This window comes from Orcinus orca, chromosome 2 (assembly GCF_937001465.1).
Source record: "Orcinus orca chromosome 2, mOrcOrc1.1, whole genome shotgun sequence".
NCBI classification, from domain to species: Eukaryota; Metazoa; Chordata; class Mammalia; order Artiodactyla; family Delphinidae; genus Orcinus; species Orcinus orca.
In genome coordinates, this window is record NC_064560.1 from 78,511,292 (window position 1) to 78,533,241 (window position 21,950).

The 21,950-nt window shown below is 46.2% G+C and overlaps 1 protein-coding gene across 2 annotated transcripts in view; it reads left to right on the forward strand.

The window, feature by feature from the left end:
- Positions 1-21,950, forward strand: part of ATP10A (ATPase phospholipid transporting 10A (putative)) — a 181,275-nt gene that overhangs the window by 111,768 nt on the left and 47,557 nt on the right. For both annotated transcript variants that reach the window (XM_049706097.1, XM_004271676.4), the window contains 3 exons: positions 4,342-4,427; positions 20,964-21,070; positions 21,451-21,582. In XM_049706097.1, the coding sequence (XP_049562054.1) occupies positions 4,342-4,427; positions 20,964-21,070; positions 21,451-21,582 (325 nt within the window). The remainder of the gene's footprint in view (positions 1-4,341; positions 4,428-20,963; positions 21,071-21,450; positions 21,583-21,950) is intronic.

A 21,950-nucleotide genomic window follows, 5' to 3' on the forward strand; every position in this document is an offset into this window, starting at 1 on the left:
GAGAGGGTGGGATGAATTGGGAGATCAGTATTGATGTACATACACTCCCATGTGTAAAATAGATACCTAGTGGGAACATGCTATAAAGCACAGGAAGGTCAGCTTGGTGCTTTGTGATGACCTAAGGGGGTGGGATGGGGGGGTGGGAGGGAGGTCCATGAGGAAGGGGATATAGGTATACATATAACTGATTCACTTCACTGTACAGCAGAAACTAACACAACATTGTAAAGCAATTATCCTCCAATTTTAAAAAAGAAAAAGAATCTTCCTGGTGAATCAAACATTCATTCAGCAACTGGTCTGGGCACTGCATTCAATACCAGACTCCCCTGTGTGGTTAAACCAGGGACATGGCACCTGCACAGGTAGCTGTTCTACCTGAGGGGGTGCCAAGTGTCAGGAGGATGTGGGAGCTGGGCATCTTTGGAGGGAAGAAGGAGGGACCACAATCTGGGGTGACTTGGCCCACAAGGTTGTCAACTGCCACAGTTTCTAGAGAAATACAAGTTCAAAGGCAGGGGCCAGGGCTCTCCCCTGTGTCACCACCCTTACTCTTCTTTCCCACCTACCTAATGAGGTCAAATCACTTCATCCAAAGAAGCTTGAGAAATGTTTGCAGCAGAAACCATGTGCATTTTATTGCCAGTAAGGTGCTTGTTTGGACATGTAGGCTCTGCAGTGAATGATGTCAGCTGCACTTGGCCCAAGATGCTGGGTGTGCTGTGGCCAAGCTGCGGAGAGAGTGGGCGGCATGGCTGAAGGCCTGCTGGTGTGACGGTATCCTCGTGGATCATGCTGCTTCTGCAGCGCCTTCCAGTACCAAGGCCATTGCAGGCGGTGGGGTGGGGGTGGTTAGAATCACCTCTGCATTCATGGAACTGTGAATTCACAGAGCTCCGGAGATCTTGGAGAGCCAAGTCTAAATGCCAAGAGGTCTGCACTTCTTAATCAGAAGAACTAGGAGTAAATCCCAGGGCTCCTGATTTTTTTACTCCGGTTTTCAGTGAACTGTGCTAACTACATCCAGGGGCATTGCTGAAGATGGGAAGGGGGTACATTTAATTGACGTATGTTTTTGAAAACATTCAAACTTTGACATGTTTGTTTCTTTGGTAATTTCTGTGGAATCAGTTCTACACTTTCTGGCTTATACATACGTTATCTTTTCTCGTTAATGCAAGATAGTCTTGGTGAGGTCGGCGGCTGAGCTGGATGTCTGAGAGGCCAAGGAGCTTCCCTCACTTGCTCCAAGGTCTCTTGACCTTGGACATGGTCCTTAATTACCCCACATTAAAGGTAGTTTGAAAACCAACCTCATTGTGGTGCTGTGAGTGGTGGTGAACACCACTTAGCACAATGCCTGGCAGTAGGTGACCTATAAAACATTGTAGCTGTAATTGATGATTATGATATAGATAACGGTACAGAGGTGCCCTTGGGTGAGTTAAGCATGAGGCTCTCTGTATTTGTGCTGAAATTCCTGGATCTCTGAGCTAGGTGCTACTTGATGATTCATCTATTTCTTCACAGTCAATTGTCAATGATTGTTTATATTTGCTTTCTTTAAACTTTTTTTTGTGGTAAAATACACATAACAGCAAAAGGTACAATTTTAACCTTTTTTGTTGTTTTTTTTTTTAGATAGAATCTCTTTATTGCTTTGAACTTTTCTTTTCTTTTCTTTTCCTTTTTTGGCACACTGTGCGACTTGCAGGATCTTAGTTCCCTGGCTAGGGATTGAACCTGGGCCCTCGCCAGTGAAAGCACAGAGAGAAAGTGTGGAGTCCTAACCACTGGACCACCAGGGAATTCCCCATTTTAACTTTTTTTTAAATGTACAGTTCTGTGACATTAAGTACATTCACATTCTTGTGCAACAGTCACCACCGTCCATCTCCAGAACTGTTTCATCTTCCCCAGCTTTTTGTCTGCTTTTTCAAAAAATGGAGTTAGCATGCTTGGAATGGAAGGATAGACTGGACCTTCTGTCCATGCTCCGGTACCAGGTCAACAGAAGGTTGGCTGTTGGATGACTTGGGCACTACCTTGAGGCCAGTTTGGCATGAAGGAGATGGGTAGATGACTGGATGGAGTGATGAATAAATATATTTCTTAAATGAGGTTATTAAGAAATTGCCAATTACTTTGGAAACAATCAAGATAAGCAGAATTTTCTCACCCAAAAGGTATGCTCTGGACATGAAACCCTTTTTAAATGGGAAACTCAGAGATGGTCTCTGTATTAGTTTGTTAAGGCTAGGAGTGGCCCAAACAACAAATTTATTTCCTCACAGTGCTGGAGGCTGCAGAGTCCAAGATCAGGGTGTCCACAGGACTGCTCTCTTTGAAGCCCCTCTCCTTGGCTTGTAGATGGGTGTCTCTTCCCTCTTTCTTTTCACAGTCTTCCCTCAGTTTGTGTCTGTGTCCAAATTCCCTCTTCTTATAAGTACACCAAGCAGATTGTATGAGGGCTAACCTTGATGATCACATTTTACCTTAATTATCTTTGAAAAGACCCTATGTCCAAATACAGTCACATTCTGAGGTACTGGGGGTTAGGACTTCAACGTATGGATTCTGGGGGTGGCGTAAGGAGACACAGTTTAACCCATAACAGTCTCTAAAAATCCCTCCAGCTCTAAAAATCCTCCCCAATTCCAGACAAAGCAGAGGAGGCCAGGCATCCCATGCCCTGGGGATGCACATTCCCTAAGGCACATGGTTATTAGTAGAACATTACAAATGCAGCTCTGAAGCCCCAGAGACAGAATGTTCTACCGTTTCTGAGCCATGCACATTACATTTTTCTTAGAGAGAAAGAATCATAAACAGAGACAGAGTATTTTAAGTCTACCCTCCCTGTCTGCCAAGAATAACCCTGGTGTGCTGCAGAACTCCCTCCCTTCATGGCCGTCCTGGGCACTGTATCTGCAGATGTCTGCTCTGGAAAAGTCAGCCAACTGGCTTCAAGAGAAGCACAAGGCTTGAAATAAACACCGCTTCTCCAAGCATAGCCTTACTCTGGAACAGAGCCAGAGGCCATTTCAGTCCACGGAGAGAGGGGCCGATGGCTAATGAAACTTCAGGAAGAGGCTTTTAAAATGGCACTTTCCTTTCAGCTGTTGAATTGAGCTACTACTATGTAGTGAGTTCTTTTAATGTACATGCTATACGGGAAAACAGTCAGGACAGACTTTTGAGTCATTGCCTTTACAGCCGTATCCTGTCCCAGGGAGGGCATTGCTTTGCTGGAGTAATAGTTATCTGGGTGGGTATCAACAATGTTTATTCCTTTGATTTTTAACCAGTTGCACTTCTTTTTTTTTGTTTGCGGTACGCGGGCCTGTCACTGTTGTGGCCTCTCCTGTCACAGGCTCTGGACGCGCAGGCTCAGCGGTCATGGCCCACGGGCCCAGCCGCTCTGCGGCATGTGGGATCTTCTCGGACCGGGGCACGAACCCGTGTCCCCTGCATCGGCAGGCGGACTCTCAACCACTGCGCCACCAGGGAAGCCCCAGTTGCACTTTTTTTGTGACGCCATGCTTGCGTGAGGAAAGACAAGTCCTTTTTTTTTTTTTTTTTTTTTTAACCACTTGTGACACTCATGGAGAAAAGAGAGTGGCCAGCCTGATCAAAGCAAGCTGATTTTTAAAAACCCATAAATGTACTCAGTTATTTACACTAAAGACATATTCCCGGTATTTCTCTCTTCCCTCCCTACCACCCCCCTCCTCTCGCCCCTTCCCTCTCCCCACTCCTCATTTCTCCACGCGAGCCAGGCCTTGCTTCATCTATCAGTGCCAAATTCTAAGTGAAGGACTTTCTTTGTGGTGAGCTGTCATTTTTTTCATCAAGCAGAATAATAAAGAAATTGGTGGCTGACACATTGATTATTTAACTGTTTTTCCCCAAATATCTGTGAAGAATTTTTAGCGCACATTGAGGAAGTGATATTTTTATTCTAAGTTCCTATTTTCCAGATGGAATCTGCTTCTCTAAATCTGTATAGAAAGTTGGAAGGTGCTGGTCTGTCTCAAGAAACTCACTCATTCCTTCCCGTCACTAGTGGCTTCCCTCTTATACCATATGTGCTTAATTTGCATTAGAGCTACAGTTCTATGGGCTCACTGTCATTCACTGTAAAAACAAAGATGCACAGGCCAAGTGCTCTGTGTGTGGTGTGTGTGTGTGAGAGAGAGAGAGACTCTGCACAGGTTACAAGGCAGAGTCCTTCTTCATGGAATGTTCCTGCTGTGGGTGGGAGACAGAGAAGCAAGTGCCTTTTAGATGGACAGGCTGAGCTCAGATCTCTCTAATGTGTATGTGCTATTATTTTAGGTCTCCGAATTCAATCCTTTGACGTTCACCAGCGTAATCGAGTGTGAGAAGCCCAACAACGACCTGACTAGGTTTCGTGGGTGCATGTGAGTATCAGACCTCTGCCTGGGCTTCCCCTTCTGTTTGACAGACTACATGTACATATGCGGTCAACCCTTGAGCCACAAGGGTTGGGGGATGCCAACCCCCACCCAGCTGAAAATTCACATGGTCAGTGTCAATGGGGGATTGGTTCCGGGACCTGCCAGGGATACCAGAATCCCTGGATGCTCAAGCTCCATAGTCTGCCCTCTGGATGTGCAATTCTGCATCCACGGATTCAGCCAATCTCGGATGGTGTAGTACTGTGTTTATTGAAAAAAACCTGTGAATAAATGGAACTGCGCAGCTCAAACCCGTGTTGTTCAATGGTCCACTTTGTATAGTATAGTACAGTACTATATATATATATTCTTTGCCACTTGGTGCAGCCTTTGAGGAATGTTGCCCTGCACCTGAGCTCATGGGGCTGCTTGGTAAGAGCCTGTCAGCAGTAGAAGTTTGTCAGATCCCCTCCCTCTAGCAGCCAGAGAAGGTGGGGACGTGGGAAACAAGGTTGACTACATGTGGCCCCATAAATGTAAGCACAGGCCCCAGGCAGGAGGAGCCTGCCTGGAAGTTCATTCCTTCATTCATGCACTCAGCCATTGAACAAGTATTTGCTGAGCACCTACTGTGTGCTAGGCTCTTTTCAAGGCTCTGGGGATAACACAGTGAACTGAATAGAAAAGAAATTTCTGCCTTCATGTTTATTTCACTCTAGTTAGAGAGACAGTAAACAAAGTAAGAAGTCCTAGAACATGTTAACTTGTCCAGCTCCTTGCTCCAAAACAGAGAGACAAGAAAGGTAGATGAATGACATTGGATTGGCCATCTGTTGGTCCTTGTTGAAGCTGGGCTGGGGGTACATGGGAAGTATGGACTGGTATCTCTGCTTCTGTGAATAGTTGGAAATTACTGTAATCATGTTAATAGTTGTGCACGACTTGGCTGGGCAGTGTGGGGAAAAGGGAGGAGGGAGAGAACAGGGTGTAGCGTGGAGTTGTGGAGCTGCCTGCTGGGGGCAGTGGGGGTGCCCCCCCACAGAGGGAGCCAGCTGTGTGGGCATGAGCCTGGGGGCCACAGGTGTGACCTGGAGAATTGGGGCCTCCCACGGCCGTCCGGCTCTGAGGGCCAACTGACCAGGATGCTGCTTAGCGGTCCAGGTACAGCGTGGGTGCCTAGGACACACAGGTAACACAGGTGCTCTGCTCCTGGAGGGGCTCCACTGCTGAGAGCTTTTGGTGTGAGGTCAAGTCTTCTGCTTTGCTGACATGTCCAGCAATGTTTCCTTTGCCCAGCACGCGACAGGCTTCCCATCATGTTGCGGGGCAGGAGGAGAGTCAGTGAATGAAAAGTGTGAACAGCGAAGGGCCAGATACTGCCTGTCACCTGCTGAAATTGCGGATACTTGTCTGAGGATCGACTAGAACTTGAAAGTGTTAGATCACCCCTTAAAGGAACCAGTTAAAGGAGAGTAAAAACTCATTAGAAAAATACTAAAATGTCATCTGTAAAATTTGGGGGAAGATACTCAGCCGTCCGTCCGAAACTGGTCTGCTGTGGGTTTCTCAGCCCCTGTGGCCCTCCTGGGCTTCTCACACGTGGCACCGTCCTCTGCACCACCCCAAATCTCCTGGGTCAGGCGGGCAGAACAGAGCAGATGCTGGATCCACAGACCCTGAAATGACTACTGTGAAGGAGGTGGAGGCAGCCTCTAGGGAGAATGTTCTGTGGACATTCTTGCTGATGGGGTAATTTTTTGGTACCAACTCTCCCAAAGGAAAAAGCTAGACCTCCTTCTCCTGACTATACCCTGGCCTGTGCTCTCCTGCTCTGTGGGGCCTCTGGAGCCCTGTTCTCAGACCACTCCTCACACTCTTGTTGCCTGCCCAAGACTTGGATTAGCGCTGCAGGGGGTTTAGCCCCAAGTCAGCAGCTCTTGGTCCTGCCCTTGGGAGCTACCTCTGTGTTAAACAAGGGTATTGACCAAGTCTGGCTTAGTGCTGAGGCTGGCAGACTCTGGAGCCCACGCTTTCCAGCAAGATAGCTCTGGCAAACTACTGAACATTACTCATCTGTATAATGGGGAGAATCCAGGAGCCCCCTTGTGTCATGGGTGCAAAGCTTTGTCAATTTAATACATGGAAAGCTTTCAGAAGGGTGGGTGCTTAATAAACATTGGCCACTATTATGGTCATTGCTGCTGTTGTTAACATTTCTTTGACTATATTACTATATAGTAATATATTATTACTATCATACTATAGAGCAGGGAGAGAGACAGGTCAGGAGGGAGGCAAAGGCGAGAACTCAGATGTTCCCTGGGGAGGGGGATACAGTGGAAGAGGAGGCTGGGAGGATGGTTTGTCTACTATGTATGGATCATGGGGAGCTATAGGTGGAGGAGAGATGGGGTTTGGGATTCACTGCATTCGAGGAGCTGGAGAGTGCATTCGGTGGGGTGACAGAAAAAAATCTATGTGATAGGAATTCAGGGGAGTAGGCGCTAAAGACACAGGTTTGGGGAACCTCTGTCTAGAAGTTGTGTTTGAGGATGGAGAGACACCAGACCAACATGGGACAGAAGGCAAGAGAGAAAAGGAATGAAGACAAAGCAATCCCAACAGGCAGGAGCAGGATCCCTTGCGGATGTGGTTCCAAAGGCAACACCCAGTGGAGGAGGCCCAGAGGGACATTTAGGAAGGAGGTCTGCCAGATGCTGGACTCCACAGGAACCTGGGAAAGGGGAGGGCCGCACTGTCGGAGTAGAGCCCAGATTATAGGAGATGGAAGAGGAATTGTACTTTCAACCACTCTTTCTAGAAATGTGGCTTGAAAAGGAGGGACAGGGCCAGAGATGAAAACCTCCAAAAAAGAAGAAGGACACTTGTTAGGAAGAGAGAAGATAACAGAAGGCCAGGCTGGAGATCTCCGTGGGGACCTCCATGCAAAGGGATTCAGTGATCCGGGAAAGGGGTGTCCCTTGGCCCCTCGCCCACCTGCAGCCCCTGCATTGCCTCCAAGCTGGCCCTCAGCTGACTTGGTGCCCCAGCTGCCTCTTTCTTGGGAAGACAGCCTCAAGTGGATAGCATTGTGCCTATGGCCGGCTAGGCTGACTTGGCCGCTCAGAGAGATGCTGCCAGCAAGTGTTCCCAGCATGCATCCTTCTTGCTGGCACGTTGCCCAAGAAAGGCAAGAAGGGCAACTCTCCCCAGGTGAAACCTCTTCCCGCTCTGGTTCAACCTTGTCATGCTTTCTCTTACTTTTCCCAGCAAGCCATCCTGCCCTGAGGCTCATGCTATAGAGCCCGGCCAGTTCAGGCCTCTGCGTGCCTAAACCTCCATGCGTTTGTGACTTGCTCTCTCTACTAGGTGATATTTGGGATTTGCTACAAGAATGTCAGGGTGCAGACAGGCCCCTCTCCCAGCTAGGCCTGTCCAGCCAGGAGCTCTGGAGGTTGGGTGTTGGTGACAGTGTGTTAAAAGCTCTTCCCTCCGTGACTCGGGCTGAAGTCTCCAGGAAGAGTGCTGAGGGGAGGAGAGGGAAGGGCAGGTGAACAGAGCCTCTGGGAGGGGCCTGGTCACCCCAGGTCCTGAGTCCTGCCTCCAGGCAGAAGGAAGGGAGGAGTCCCCAGCCCCGCTACTGGTCCTGATGCTCAGGGGTGGGGCTAACCTGGGTGGTAGAGCTGAGATTTAGACCCAGGGGGTAGACCAGCTGCTGAGCCAGTTCCCTGGTTTGCTGGCTCTCACTGTCTGCTCCTGGTGGCTTTCCTTCAGCCTAAACTCAGCTGCCGCCCTGTAGCCTCACTCACACTGGAGAACCCAGGACTATAGGCCACTGGACAGGCCATCTGATTTCACTCTTATTTGGACCAGTCCATCCAAACTGGAAACCTTAGCTGTTTGCAGCTGGAGAACTAAGCTTGCTTGGGGTCGTACCAAGAAGTCCCAAGCCTTAGGAAAGTTATCCTGTGTTTCCGAGCCCCGGCTTCCTCCTAATTCTGGAGAGAACAGTGGCTGACATTGAATGGAGTGAAAGACACAATGTGAATCAGAGCACTTCGTGCAAGAGGGTGGTGTCAGCCATGGTGTGTGGTCCCATTGGTGTGAAATGTCCACAGTAAGAATATCTTGAGAGGCAAAAAGTGGATTCGTGGTTTGCCACGGTTGGGGGGTAGGATGGGAATGGGGAGTGACTGCCAGTGGGTACAGGGTTTCTTTCTGATGAAAACATTCTCAAATTAGCTGGTGGGGAGCACTGCACAAGGCTGTGAATATAAAAAACCCTGAACTGTACACCTTAAATGGGTGAGTTGCATGGTATATGAAATATAGCTCAAGCTGTTAAAATAAGAGTGTCAGGTGCATCATTATTCAAGTGCACTTTAATGCCCACTAGTTTTTAATGCAATCCCTGTAGTTAAGCACTTATGAAATCCTCAGAGACAGGAGCTGGAAATAACATTGTTCCCCACCTCTTCAGCTGCCCTGGGCCCTGGCAGCCCAGAGAGCCGCTGTGGATGGGGGCTCTGGCTGCTCAGGGAACCCTGCTTAGCTCGCTCAGCAATTCCAGGGCAGGACGATGTGGGCTTTGAAGCCACCAGTCAATCAAACATTTTCACTTACTCCTAAAGAATAAATAAAGCAAAGAGGTTGGTTGGTTTCATCATCTGATGTGAAATTCCATTTCCAGCTATAAAGCCAGGCTCCATTTCTTATCCTAAGTCCTCCGTGGAGCAGGTTCTGGGGTCCCTCCCCGTGGGCCACAGAGCCTGCTTGACCACATGAGGCTTCAGGACACTGGCTGCCATCCAGAGCCCAGGGTGTGCTTGTTGGGGCATCACCCTTGCCCCATCCCGGCAGATGGCATGCTCCAAGACTGTGGTCACCCCAGGACACCCTGGCAGTTCCCCCAGCCCCCCAGCCCAGCATCTGGATGGAGCTCTGTGTGGGTTTATATCCAAAATGTCCTCACTCCCAAGGACCAGGCTTTGAGACGAATTGTAACTGCATCAGCCAGACTCTAAAATCAGAATATTTTCATTTTACCTTAGCACCTTTAACTGATATTTACATGTCAAGAAAATCTAACATTGGCACAAAACACAGTCAGGTCATTTCTGTACTTACATAGATAAGCAGAAACCTGAGCAACTATTATTTTAAAGAAAATGATGCCTAGGACTCGGCAGTAGAGAAGGGGTTATCTCTCCTTCCATCCTTTCTACCTGTGTCAGTCGGATCCCTTCTGGAAACAGATCAGATGCTCAAATTTGAATGTGTGGGGCTATTAGCCAAGGGTCCATTTCTGCAGGAGGGGCTAGGGCTTAAGGCAGCCACAAGGGTTAGGAGCAGCTGAGCTGTGGTCACCGTGAGGCCCAGTGGTCCCGGGGGGGTGAGGGGAGTGGCCCCGGGGGACTCATGTCCAGGGGCCGCCTGGGAGGCTCACCACCTTGGTTGAGGGACACAACCAACCCAGCACTCTCTCCTAGGAGGAGCCGAGACACGCTCCCATCCTCCCTCGCCTCTGTCCACGCCTCTGGTTTCCTTCCGACATCCCTGTGGGCTGGACCACCCCAAAGCTAAGGGCCAGGCAGCCTCAGCATTTGCCAGGGTCTGGGGTGGGCATGGGGTGCAGGATGGAAGAATATGCGAGGAGCCCGTCTTTACAAGCAGAGAGAGGGAAGCACAAAATATCGCAGAGTCTCCTGGCTGTGGGGTCTGGGGAGCTTAGTGTTAGCAAAGCATCTTCCTGAGGGCTGTAAAATGTGAGCCCAGGGTAGCAGGCCAAGCTCCCCAAGGCAGGACGCGCTGGGCCAACAGGCAGCGTGGGTAGCAGGATGTGCAGTATGGGTGGCCGGGGCCGAGAGCCTGCACAGGATGGGCCCGCCCAGGGCGCAGAGTGGCCGTGTGTGCCAGAGGAAGTCAGAGATCCTGCAGGATGCTCCCAGGAGAACTCAGCACTCAAACTTGCACCCTGAAACATCGGTCGGTGCCTGGGTGAGAAATGGACAGGAAGGGCCAAGGCTGGTGGCATCCAAGCCACAAGGGGTGCGTCGAAGGCTGCAGTAGGGAAATTTGGAAGCCTGAATTAGGGCAGTGATGCACAGAGAGTGTGAGAAGAAGGTGGATTAAAGAAATAGCCAGTGAGTAGCGGATTCAAGATGGCGGAGGAGTAGGAGGATGTGGAGTTCATCTCTCTCTACAGATGCGTCAGGAATACACCTATAGATGCAACAGTTTTCACAGAACACCTGCGGAGAACTAGCAGAAGACCTTGGACACCAGAAAGGACTATAAAGGTCCCTGCATAACTGTGTAGGACAGAAAAAAAGAAGGGAGAAGGAGGAGGAGAGGAAGCTGTACGGGACCTGCATCCCGGGGTGGGGGAGCTGAAGCAGAGGAGAGATTCCCGAATTCGGGGAAACCCCCACTCCAACGGGGAAGCCCCATCTCTGACGGGGAATTCAATTGGGACAGAAGGGATGCATTTGAGGCTGTTGGAAGAGGGTGAAGTGGCCAATCTGTGGCAGACGGGACAGAGTGAGAAATAGACAGTCTGTACATCCGTTCATGGGTGTGCAGGGGGGCTGGGAGCTGGTGTGTGGGGATTGGAGAACAGACCCAGAGCGAGAACTCCTGTTGGCTGTGGGGCGATGGACTGAAGGGATGGAATGGAGGAAATCCACAGCAGGAAATGCCTACGGAGGAAGACCGGACTGCCATGGAAACAGGGCACTTCTGCTGAGTCACACGCAGGGGAAGGAGCCACTGTTGTAGTCTCTCTCTCCCCACACGACAGAGCCTGCCGACGACAATAAAAGAAGCACACTCAGAGCTGGCCCTCACGCGCCTGTAGCTGGGCACCAGAAAAAGCCCTCACTATTGCCATATCTCTTGCACCCGTGGCTGCTGGCTTTTTTGTGCATTTGGCGCTGCCAGGGCTCTGCGATCCAAGTAGTCATACCACCTCTTTGCCTGGTCCTCACAGCGACTGACCCAAGAGCTCGAAGGCAGCCTCAGGACTGGACTACTGTGGATGGACCTCACACAGAGGTGGGGATAAAACCAAAGCTGAACCCCAGGGACAGGGTGGCTAAGGAAAAAGGTCAAAAATCTTTCTATCAGCTGTACAAGCTGAAGATTAAATCCCCACGATCAGCTAGGTAGTCCCTGTGTCTGTGGAATACCTGAGTAGGCAATGAGTGTTCCCACAAATGAAACGGTCTAGCTCTGGCAGCTATGGACTTTGGGGACAGCACATGCAGGAATCAGGCCAGATCAGAGTCTGAGTGGTCCCCAGAGCACCCACAGCAGGTCCAGAGACCAGCCCAGAGGCAGAGGAGAGGCTCTTGGGGAGGCGGAGGTGGGCTGTGGTTCATGGCATGTGCAAGGACACTTACAGTGGAGACCCCAGGGAAACATAATTATTATTATTAATTCTATTTGTTTTGATTCATTCTGTCTTTGGTTCTAGCTTTTGTTGTTGTTGGGGGGTTTTTTTTGGTTTTTTTTTTTTCTTTCTCTTTTTGTTTGGTGGTGGTGGTTTAGTTTTTTTTGGTTTCTTGGGATCTGCATGTTTTATAACGTTTATTTTTTTATTTATTTTTACTTTGCTTTTCTTTGGTTCTGTGTTCTTTTCCCTTATTTTTTCTTCTTTTTCTTTAATATATTTTTTCTTTCTTTTTTAAAAATATATTTCCATTTCTACTTTGCTTTTCTGTTGTCCTGTGATTTTTCCTTTTTTATTTTATTTTATCCTATTTTTTTAAATCCTATTTTTTTAAATCATTTTAATCAGTTTTTTCTGTTTCCTTGCTTTATTCTTCAGTAGGCACATTGCTTTGGTTTTGTTTTTAGGTTATGTGTTTCTGTTGGTTCTAATCCTAATTGTTTGATTTCGTTTTTGAGTTCTTCTATTTGTCTGGTTATTCTCTTGCTTTTTGTTTTATTTGGCTCTGTTTTTGTTTTTTTTACATATGTGTTTCCTTGTCTCTGTTTTTGTTTGATTGATTTTGTTTTTACCATTTCTCTGGGGTTTTGTTTGTCATTTTTAGAATATATTTTCTATTTTCTTTTTTTAAAATTTCTGTTTCTATGTTGCCTTTAATTTGTTCTTTCTCCTTTCTCTTTTTCTCTTTTTTTTTTATCATTTTCATTGGTTTGTTTCTTTGCTTCATTCTTCCGTTGGCACTCTGCTTTGATTTTGCTTTTTGGTTTTGTGTTTTTGTCAGCTTTCTTCTTAATTGGTGGATTTCATTCTTGGGTTCTTTTGTTTGTCTGGTTGTTCTCTTGCTTTTTGATTTATATGGTTCTGTTTTTGTTTCTTTTGTGTGTGTTTCCTTGTTTCTGTTTTTTTTATTTTACTTTTTACCATTTGGGGTTTTGTTAGTCTTTTTTTTTCTTTTTTGATCACCTTTATTGCTGGGATGAGCAACTTGTGGGGTTTGGTCCCTTGACCAGAAATCAGGCCTGAGACTCTGGTGGGGGGAGCACCAAGTCCAGGATGCTGGACCACTAAAGAATTCCCAGCCCCAGGGAAGACTAATCACCGAGAGCTCTCCTGGAGGCCTCTATCTGAATCCAGACCCGGCTCCACCCAACAGCCAGCAGCTCCCAGTGCAGGACGCCTCACACCAAACAACAAACAAGACAGGAACACAAACCCACCTATTAGCACACAGACTACCTAAAGTCATGCTAAGGTCACAGACACTCTGAAACACACCACCTGACACGGCCCTGCTCATCAGAGGAAAATGACTCAGCTCCACCCACCAGAATGTAGGCACCAACTCCTCCCATCAGGAAGCCTACACAAGACACTGGACCAATGCCACCAATGCGGGCAGAGAACAGAAGCAAGAGGAACTATGACCCTGCAGCCTAGGGAAAGGAGAGGATCAAATACTGTAAATTAGACAAAATGAGAAGACAGAGAAATATCTTACAGGCAAAGGAGAAGATAAAAACCCACAAGACCAAATAAATGAAGAGGAAATAGGCAAACTACCTGAAAAAGAATTCAGAGTAATGATACTAAAGATGATCCAAAATCTTGGAAATAGAGAAAATACAAGAAATGTTTAACAAGGACCTAGAAGAACTAAAGATCAAACAAACAATAATGAACAACACAATAACCAAAATTTAAAATACAGTAGAAGGAATCTATAGCAGAATAATTGAGGCAGAAGAACGGATAAGTGAGCTGGAAGACAGAGAGTGGAAATAACTGTTGCAGAGCCGAATACAGAAAAAAGAATGAAAAAAATGGAGGACAGTCTCAGAGACCTCTGGGACAACATTAAGTGCACCAACATTCGAATTATAGGCATCCCAGAAGAAGAGGAAAAAAGAAACGGGCTGAGAAAATATTTAAAGAGATTGTAGTTGAAGACGTCCCCCAAATGGGAAAGGAAACAGTCAGTCAAGTCCAGGAAGCGGAGAGAGTCCCATACAGGATAAACCCAAGGAGAAACATGCCAAGACATATATTAATCAAACTAACAAAAGTTAAACACAAAGAAAATTATTAAAAACAGCAAGGGAAAAGCAAAAAATAACATAAAGGGAATCTGCATAAGGTTAACAGCTGATCTTTCAGCAGAAACTCTACAGGCCAGAAGAGAGTGGCACAATACATTTAAAGTGATGAAAGGGAAAAACATACATCAAGCTTTAAATGACACATTAGACTAGATGGACTGAATTGATATTTATGGGACATTGCATCCAGAAACAACAGAATATGCTTTCTACTCAAGTGCACATGGAACATTCTCCAGGATAAATCACATCTTGGATCACAAATCAAGCCTCAGTAAACTTAAGAAAACTGAAATCATATCAAGTATCTTTCCCAGCCACAATGCTATGAGACTAGATATCAATTACAAGAAAAAAACTGTAAAAAGTACAAACACATGGAGGCTAAACAATATGCTACTAAATAACCAAGAGATCCCTGAAGAAATCAAAGAATAAATCAAAAATACCTAGAAACAAATGACAATGAAAACACGACCCAAAATCTATGGGGTGCAGCAAAAGCAGTTCTAAGAGGGAAGTTTATAGCAATATAATTCTACCTCAAGAAACAAGAAACATCTCAAATAAACAACCTAACCTTATACCTAAAGAAATTAGAAAAAGAAGAACAAAAAAACCCCAAAGTTAGCACAAGGAAAGAAATCAAAAAGATCAGATCAGAAATAAATGAAAAAGAAATGAGGGAAACAATAGCAAAGATCAATAAAACTAAACACTGGTTCTTTGAGAAGGTAAAGAAAATTGATAAACCATTAGCCAGACTCATCAGGAAAAAAAGGGAGAAGACTCAAATCAAAAGAATAAGAAATGAAAAAGAAGTTACACCTGACACTGCAGAAATACAAAGGATCATGAGAGACTACTACAGGCAACTATATGTCAATAAAATGGACAACCTGGAAGAAATGGACAGATTCTTAGAAAGGCACAACTTGCCAAGACTGAACCAGGAAGAAATAGAAAACGTGAACAGACCAATCACAAGCACTGAAATTGAAACTGTGATTAAAATTCTTCTGACAAACAAAAGCCCAGGGCCCGATGGCTTCACAGGAGAATTCTATCAAACATTTAGAGAAGAGTTAACACTATCCTTCTCAAACTCTTACAATATAGCAGAGGGAGGGACACTCCCAAACTCATTCTATGAGACCACCATCACCCTGATAACAAAACTAGACAAACATATCAAAAAAAAAGAAAATTACAGGCCAATATCACAGATGAACATCCTCAACAAAATACTAGCAAACAGAATCCAACAGTACATTAAAAGGATCATACACCATGATCAAGTGGTGTTTATCCCAGGAATGCAAGGATTGTTCAATATATGCAAATCAATCAATGTGATGCACCATATTAACAAACTGAAAGATAAAAACCATGTGATCATCTCAATAGATGCAGAAAAAGCTTTTGACAAAATTCAATACCCATTAATGATAAAAACTCTCCAGAAGGTGGGCATAGAGGGAACCTACCTCAGCATAATAAAGGCCATATACAACAAACCCACAGCCAACATCATTCTCAATGGTGAAAAACTGAAACTATTTCCTCTAAGATCAGGAAGAAGACAAGGATGTCCACTCTCACCACTATTATTCAACATAGTTTTGGAAGTTTTACCCACAGCAATCAGAGAAGAAAAAGAAATAAAAGGAATCCAAATCAGAAAAGAAGTAAAACTGTCACTGTTTGCAGATGACATGATACTATACATAGAGAATCCTAAAGATGCTACCAGAAAGCTACTAGAGCTAATCAATGAATTTGGTAAAGTAGCAGGATACAAAATTAATGCACAGAAATCTCTTGTATTCCTCTATAATAATGATGAAGAATCTGAAAGTGAAATTAAGAAAACACTCCTATTTACCATTGCAACAAAAAGAATAAAATATCTAGGAATAAACCTACCTAAGGAGGCAAAAGACCTGTATGCAGAAAATTATAAGACACTGATGAAGGAAATTAAAGATGATACAAATAGATGGAGAGATATACCATGTTCTTGGATTGGAAGAATCAACATTGTGAAAATGACTCTACTACCCAAAGCAATCTACAGATTCAATGCAATCCCTATCAAACTACCACTGGCATTTTTCACAGAACTAGAACAAGCAATTTTACAATTTGTATGGAAACACAAAAGACCCTGAATAGCCAAAGCAATCTTGAGAAAGAAAAACTGAGCTGCAGGGATCAGGCTCCCAGACTTCAGACTATATTACAAAGCTACAGTAATCAAGACAGTATGGTACTGGCACAAAAACAGAAATATAGATCAATGGAACAGGATAGAGAGCCCAGAGATAAACCCATACACATATGGTCACCATATCTTTGACAAAAGAGGCAAGAATATACAATGGAGAAAAGATAGCCTCTTCAATAAGTGATGCCAGGAAAACTGGACAGTTACATGTAAAAGAGTGAAATTAGAACACTTCCTAACACCATACACAAAAATAGACTCAAAATGGATTAAAGACCTAAATGTAAGGCCAGACACTATAAAACTCTTTGAAGAAAACATAGGCACAACACTCTATGACATAAATCACAGCAAGACCTTTTTGACCCACCTCCTAGAGTAATGGAAATAAAATAAAAAATAAGCAAATGGGACCTAATGAAACTTAAAAGCTTTTGCACAGCAAAGGAAACCATAAACAAGATAAAAAGACAACCCCTAGAAAAGGAGACAATATTTGCAAATGAAGCAACTGACAAAAGATTAAGCTCCAAAATATAAAAGCAGCTCATGCAGGTCATTATCAAAATAACAAACATCCCAATGCAAAAATGGGTGGCAGACCTAAACAGACATTTCTCCAAAGAAGACATACAAATTGCCAACAAACACATGAAAAGATGCTCAACATCACTAATCATTAGAAAAATGAAAATCAAAACTACAAAGAGGTATCACCAGTCAGAATGGCCATTATCAAAAAATCTACAAACAATAAATGCTGGAGAGGGTGTGGAGGAAAGGGAACCCTTCTGCACTGCTGGTGGGAATGCAAATTGATACAGTCACTATGGAGAACAGTATGGAGGTTCCTTAAACTGAAAATAGAACTACCATATGACCCAGCAATCCCACTACTCGGTATATTCCGTGAGAAAACCATAATTCAAAAAGAGTCATGTACCACAATATTCATTGCAGCTGTGTTTACAATAGTCAGGACATGGAAGCAACCTAAGTGTCCATCGACAGATGAATGGATAAAGAAGATGTTGCACATATATACAATGGAATATTACTCAGCCCTAAAAAGGAACGGAATTGAGTTATTTGTAATGACATGGATGGACTTAGAGTGTCATACAGAGAGAAGTAAGTCAGAAAGTGAAAAAGAAATACCGGATGCTAATGCACAGATATGGAATATAAAAAACGGTACTGATGAGCCTAGTGCCAGGGCAGGAATAAAGACGTAGATGTGGAGAATGATCTTGAGGGCATGGAGGGGAAGGGGAAGCTGAGACAAAGTGAGAGAGTAGCATTGACATATATACACTACCAAATATAAATGGCTAGTGGGAAGCTGCTGCATAGCACGGGGAGATCAGCTCGATGCTTTGTGATGAGCTAGAGGGGTTGGATAGGGAGGGTGGGAAGGAGGCTCAACAGGGAGGGGATATGGGGATATGTGTATCCATATAGCTTACTCACTTTGTTGTACAGTAGAAACTAATACAACATTGTAAAGCAAATGTACTCCAATAAAGATACCAAAAAATTAAAAGGAATAGCTAGCGAAGGGGGCAAAATCGAAAACTGATGTCTGTGTGGATATAAAAATAAGGAGGGGAGTCAACAATGGCAGCAAGGGTGCTGGCCCATGTGTGACCAGTCAGTGGTGGAGCTTCGGCCAGCAATGGAGCAGAGAAGAGACCCAGGTCTGGGTGCTAGAGGTGATGTGACCTAGGGAGGGGCGGCTGCAGGTTGCTGTCCAAGGTCCCCCTTCTCTTGCATCACAACCATGGCACCTTGCACCTGTGTCTGGACATATGGTTGATTCTCCCCAGCACCTCCGAGTGCTGGGACTTAGAAGGACAGAACTGACATGCAAGCCCATCAGGAGACACAGCCTCTCTTGAGAAAGAACAGCCAGGCAGGAGTTTATTAGCTGAGCCCTGTCACATCCTGCATGTGGTATTTCCCAGGGCACTTTTGGACAGTTTCTATTTAGAAGAGATTGTTTGGATGAGTCAAACAATGGGGACTTGAACTAAAGGAGCTCTTGTACGTGGCTCAGATTAAATGTTAAGGGATGTGTCCGTTTGCTTGGGCTGACACAGACCCTGCAGCTTAAACAACAGAAATGCATTGTCTCACAGTTCTGGAGGGTGGAAGCAAGATCCAGGTGTCAGCAGGACTGGTGTCTCCTGAGGCCCCTCTCCTTAGCTTGCAGACAGCCGCCTTCTCCCTATGCCCTCACATTATCTTAACCTCTGTGTTTGTCCGTCTCTGTGTCCAAATATTTTCTAACAGAGACAGCAGTCATATGGGGTTAGGGCCCATCCATATGACCTTATTTTAACTTAATTACCTCTTTAAAGACCTAACTCCAAATGCAGTCACATTCTGAGATACGGGGGTTAGGACATCAACATATGAATTCTAGGGGGGACACATGTCAAGCCATAAGACAGAGGTAGGTGCTGAGGGCAGTGTGATGGGCTCATATTCTCTTGCACGTCTTCCTGGAGTCAAGCCTCATGCCTGCTGGGTCCTGGGCCTATTCGCCCTTAGCAGGGACTTTCCCCCTTAGGAGACCAAGGCAGCACTTGCACTGCCAAGCACCTTTAGGGTGACGCCGTTCTCCAGCCTTCCTCCCCTTCTGATGCAGGGAGACTCACTCAGAGCACAGCCCCCATTGCCATTTGTATGCCGCTGGGGGCCTTAAACAGGCCGATACACCTGCTGTGATCAGTTCTGGTCTGGCTTGGTCTGATTAGAAAACACAGTAGTTACTGAAAGGTGTAGGTCACATCAAAGGAAGCTTAATGTAATACCTTTTCTTGTTTCTGTTGGGTTCATCTCTTCTTCTGAATAAGCATGACTGGTTTGATTTAGATGGTTCATCCTTGACTGCTGTCCCGAGAAATGGTTTCCATGTGCGGCTGTTGCGGAGAGAACCGTGGCGGTGGGCATTCTCTCACTCCTGACTTGGGAGCTGGGTTTTGTGTGTAACGTCTCATGCACTCGGGCCTCTTGACGCTTTAGCTGGCACTGAGGTTTCCAGTCTTGAATCTCTTTTTAAAGCAGAACTTTATTCTGGAATTGCCACAAGGTGGGGGGGAGGGAGAGGGCATCACACAGTGTTGATTGGCCCTCCTCCTGCACGTTCCTTTGCATGAGTTCTGCAGAAGAACCAGTGCCATGTTGGTAAATAACAGGCTTGCAGGAAATGCGTCCCCCCAGCATGGTGTTTTGGGCTTTTCTTTATTGTTTAGCTTCTTTTCTTCACCATAAAATATATTGATTTCCCTGGTTGTGAAGAATACAGATTGTGTCTTAGGTTGAGAGGCAGCCCCATCCCTCATGCAGGTGACCAGGGTCCAGAAGTGGCAGGAAGTGCTGTTTTCCTGGAACCCTTAACGGCTTCTTCTGACCTTGTACCTCTCCAAACTAGCTCTGCTCGCTGGTCAGTGGGCACTGCTAGGAGCTGGTGGGAGGGGCGACACCTGCAGGGATCCTTGGTGACTTCAGAGAAGGAGTTTGGGCTGTGGGTGTGTGTGGGAGGGCTGCGGAGGGCTGTCCACATAGGGTGTGAGAAGGTGGCTTCTTGGAAGGCCCTCCTCTTGGAAGGCAGGTGGCACTGCCTGATTGATGTAGGTTAGGCAGGGCCCCTGCTCTAGTTCTGAAAGCCTCCAGGGCCTCCCCTTGTGACCTATTCGTCAGGCTCCCAGGACCTCATCCACCCCAGTGTGGCCCTAGCACACTCCTGACCAACAGGGGTGAGGGTGCGGCTGCCATTAGTAGGTCAAGAGGATGAGTTTGAAAAGCAGTTGCTTAAACGTAGGATATTCTCTGAATCTAAATAGCAGTGAAACCAAATGTATAAAATTGTATCATGGAGTTTACCACATTTCAAATTTAACATGCTAATATTTCTAATAATTGTGTGACTTTTAATAAGAAAAACAGAATGTAGGAAATATTGCTGAAATCAATATGATCCCCTTTTCTAGAGAAATATTTGTACCCTTGTGACAACATGAGGTACTGGTGAGGAGAAGTGTTCTCTGTGATGATCAGGACATGGGCAGAGATCACCTGGCAGGGCCTTCCTGGGCCAGCTTTCCAACCCGGTCCCCCAGTTCCCGACTCTGCCCTCTCTAGCTGTGGCCAGACCTTGTGGCATGAAGCCTACAATGGTCCTGGTACCAATTCTGACGTGTGGGTTTTTCCCACACCAAGCTGGGTGTCCCACAGTCTAACTCAATTCTGATGCTATCTACCTGGGGAGAGCGTCAGATCCCACAGGTGACAGGCTCAGTCCTGTGTGTCAGGAACAGCCGGTCTCGAAGACCAAATGTTAGAACAAAAGATGTTCCTAGTGCTCTGATCACTTAGGAAATTACGAGAATTTTAGGAGCTCTGTGCCAGGAACTGGAGTCAAAGACTAAATGTTAGAACAAAAGATTATCCTAGGACTTCTATTTACAAAGGTGTCAGGAGCCCTGTGTCAGGAACCGGGGGCAGAGATAAAATCATATATTTCTTATTTCACAAAGCCCGTGGGCAAAGTAAACGAACAAACATCAGGCTCTGGAGGGGCTTCTAGAAGCCCAGTTACTGGTGAGTGCCAGCCCCATCTCAGCTCTTGCAAAGGTCCACTGAGACCCTCCACCCCTCCCCTCCCCAGCCCCGGGTCTAGGCCTTCCTTCCCAGAGCGGTGCTGCTTGAGCTGTGAGGCCATGTAAGCACCCACGTGACACATGCCAACTGTTCCATGACAGCATACACAACAACGGGAAAAAGGCTGGGCTCTACAAAGAAAACCTGCTGCTTCGAGGCTGCACCATCCGAAACACAGAAGCCGTCGTGGGCATCGTCATCTACGCAGGTAGGTGCTGCGTGTCACGTGCTGTCTGTGATGGCATTGGCTCAGCATGGTGGGCTGGCTATTCCTGGACATTGCTCCTGGTTGTTTTGGTTTTTTCCTGATTATCAAAGTAGCATAAACTCATTGTAGAGAACCAGGAAAATAGATGGACGCAAAATGTCTAATAATATCTGGACCAGAAGTGTTCTTAGCATGTTAGCCTATTTCTTTCTGTGCATTTCCCCGTGGTGGTTACATAGTTGAGATTAATTGTAGAGCCTACTTTTCTGACTGAACTTATCCCATATGGATCATTGGATGGCAGCACCCTTTTCCAATCCATGGAGTCAGCGTAGCCCGTCCCTTTCCTGCTGGGCACTGACTCACCGCCTCCCCCGCAGGACATGAGACCAAGGCTCTGCTGAACAACAGCGGGCCCCGCTACAAGCGCAGCCGGCTGGAGAGGCAGATGAACTGCGACGTGCTCTGGTGTGTCCTCCTCCTCGTTTGTATGTCTCTGTTTTCAGCCGTCGGTAAGTCTCCTCAGAGGTCACGATGAGTGGGCACTGCTGGACGGCTGCCGGGGGCCCCGGCTGGGCTGTCTCTGTCTCCTTCTGACCCAGTGCTCTAATTAACACACATTTGTCACTGGCTTGGACTCAGGGGATGTTTGCATTGGCAAGGCCACGTTGAGACGTTTCGATGAATGAGCTCCGCAAACTAGTGTTTTTCGAATTGGCATCTTCTGGGGTGGAAGAACGGCTTAATCATGCCTCCTGTAATGATTCCAATGGAAAGAGTGATACTAACCTGGTGATAACAGGAATCAGAGCAGTAGAAGCACGAATGCTACTATTAGGGACTCTGTGAGAAGAGGGAAAACATTATTTGGGTCCCAAGA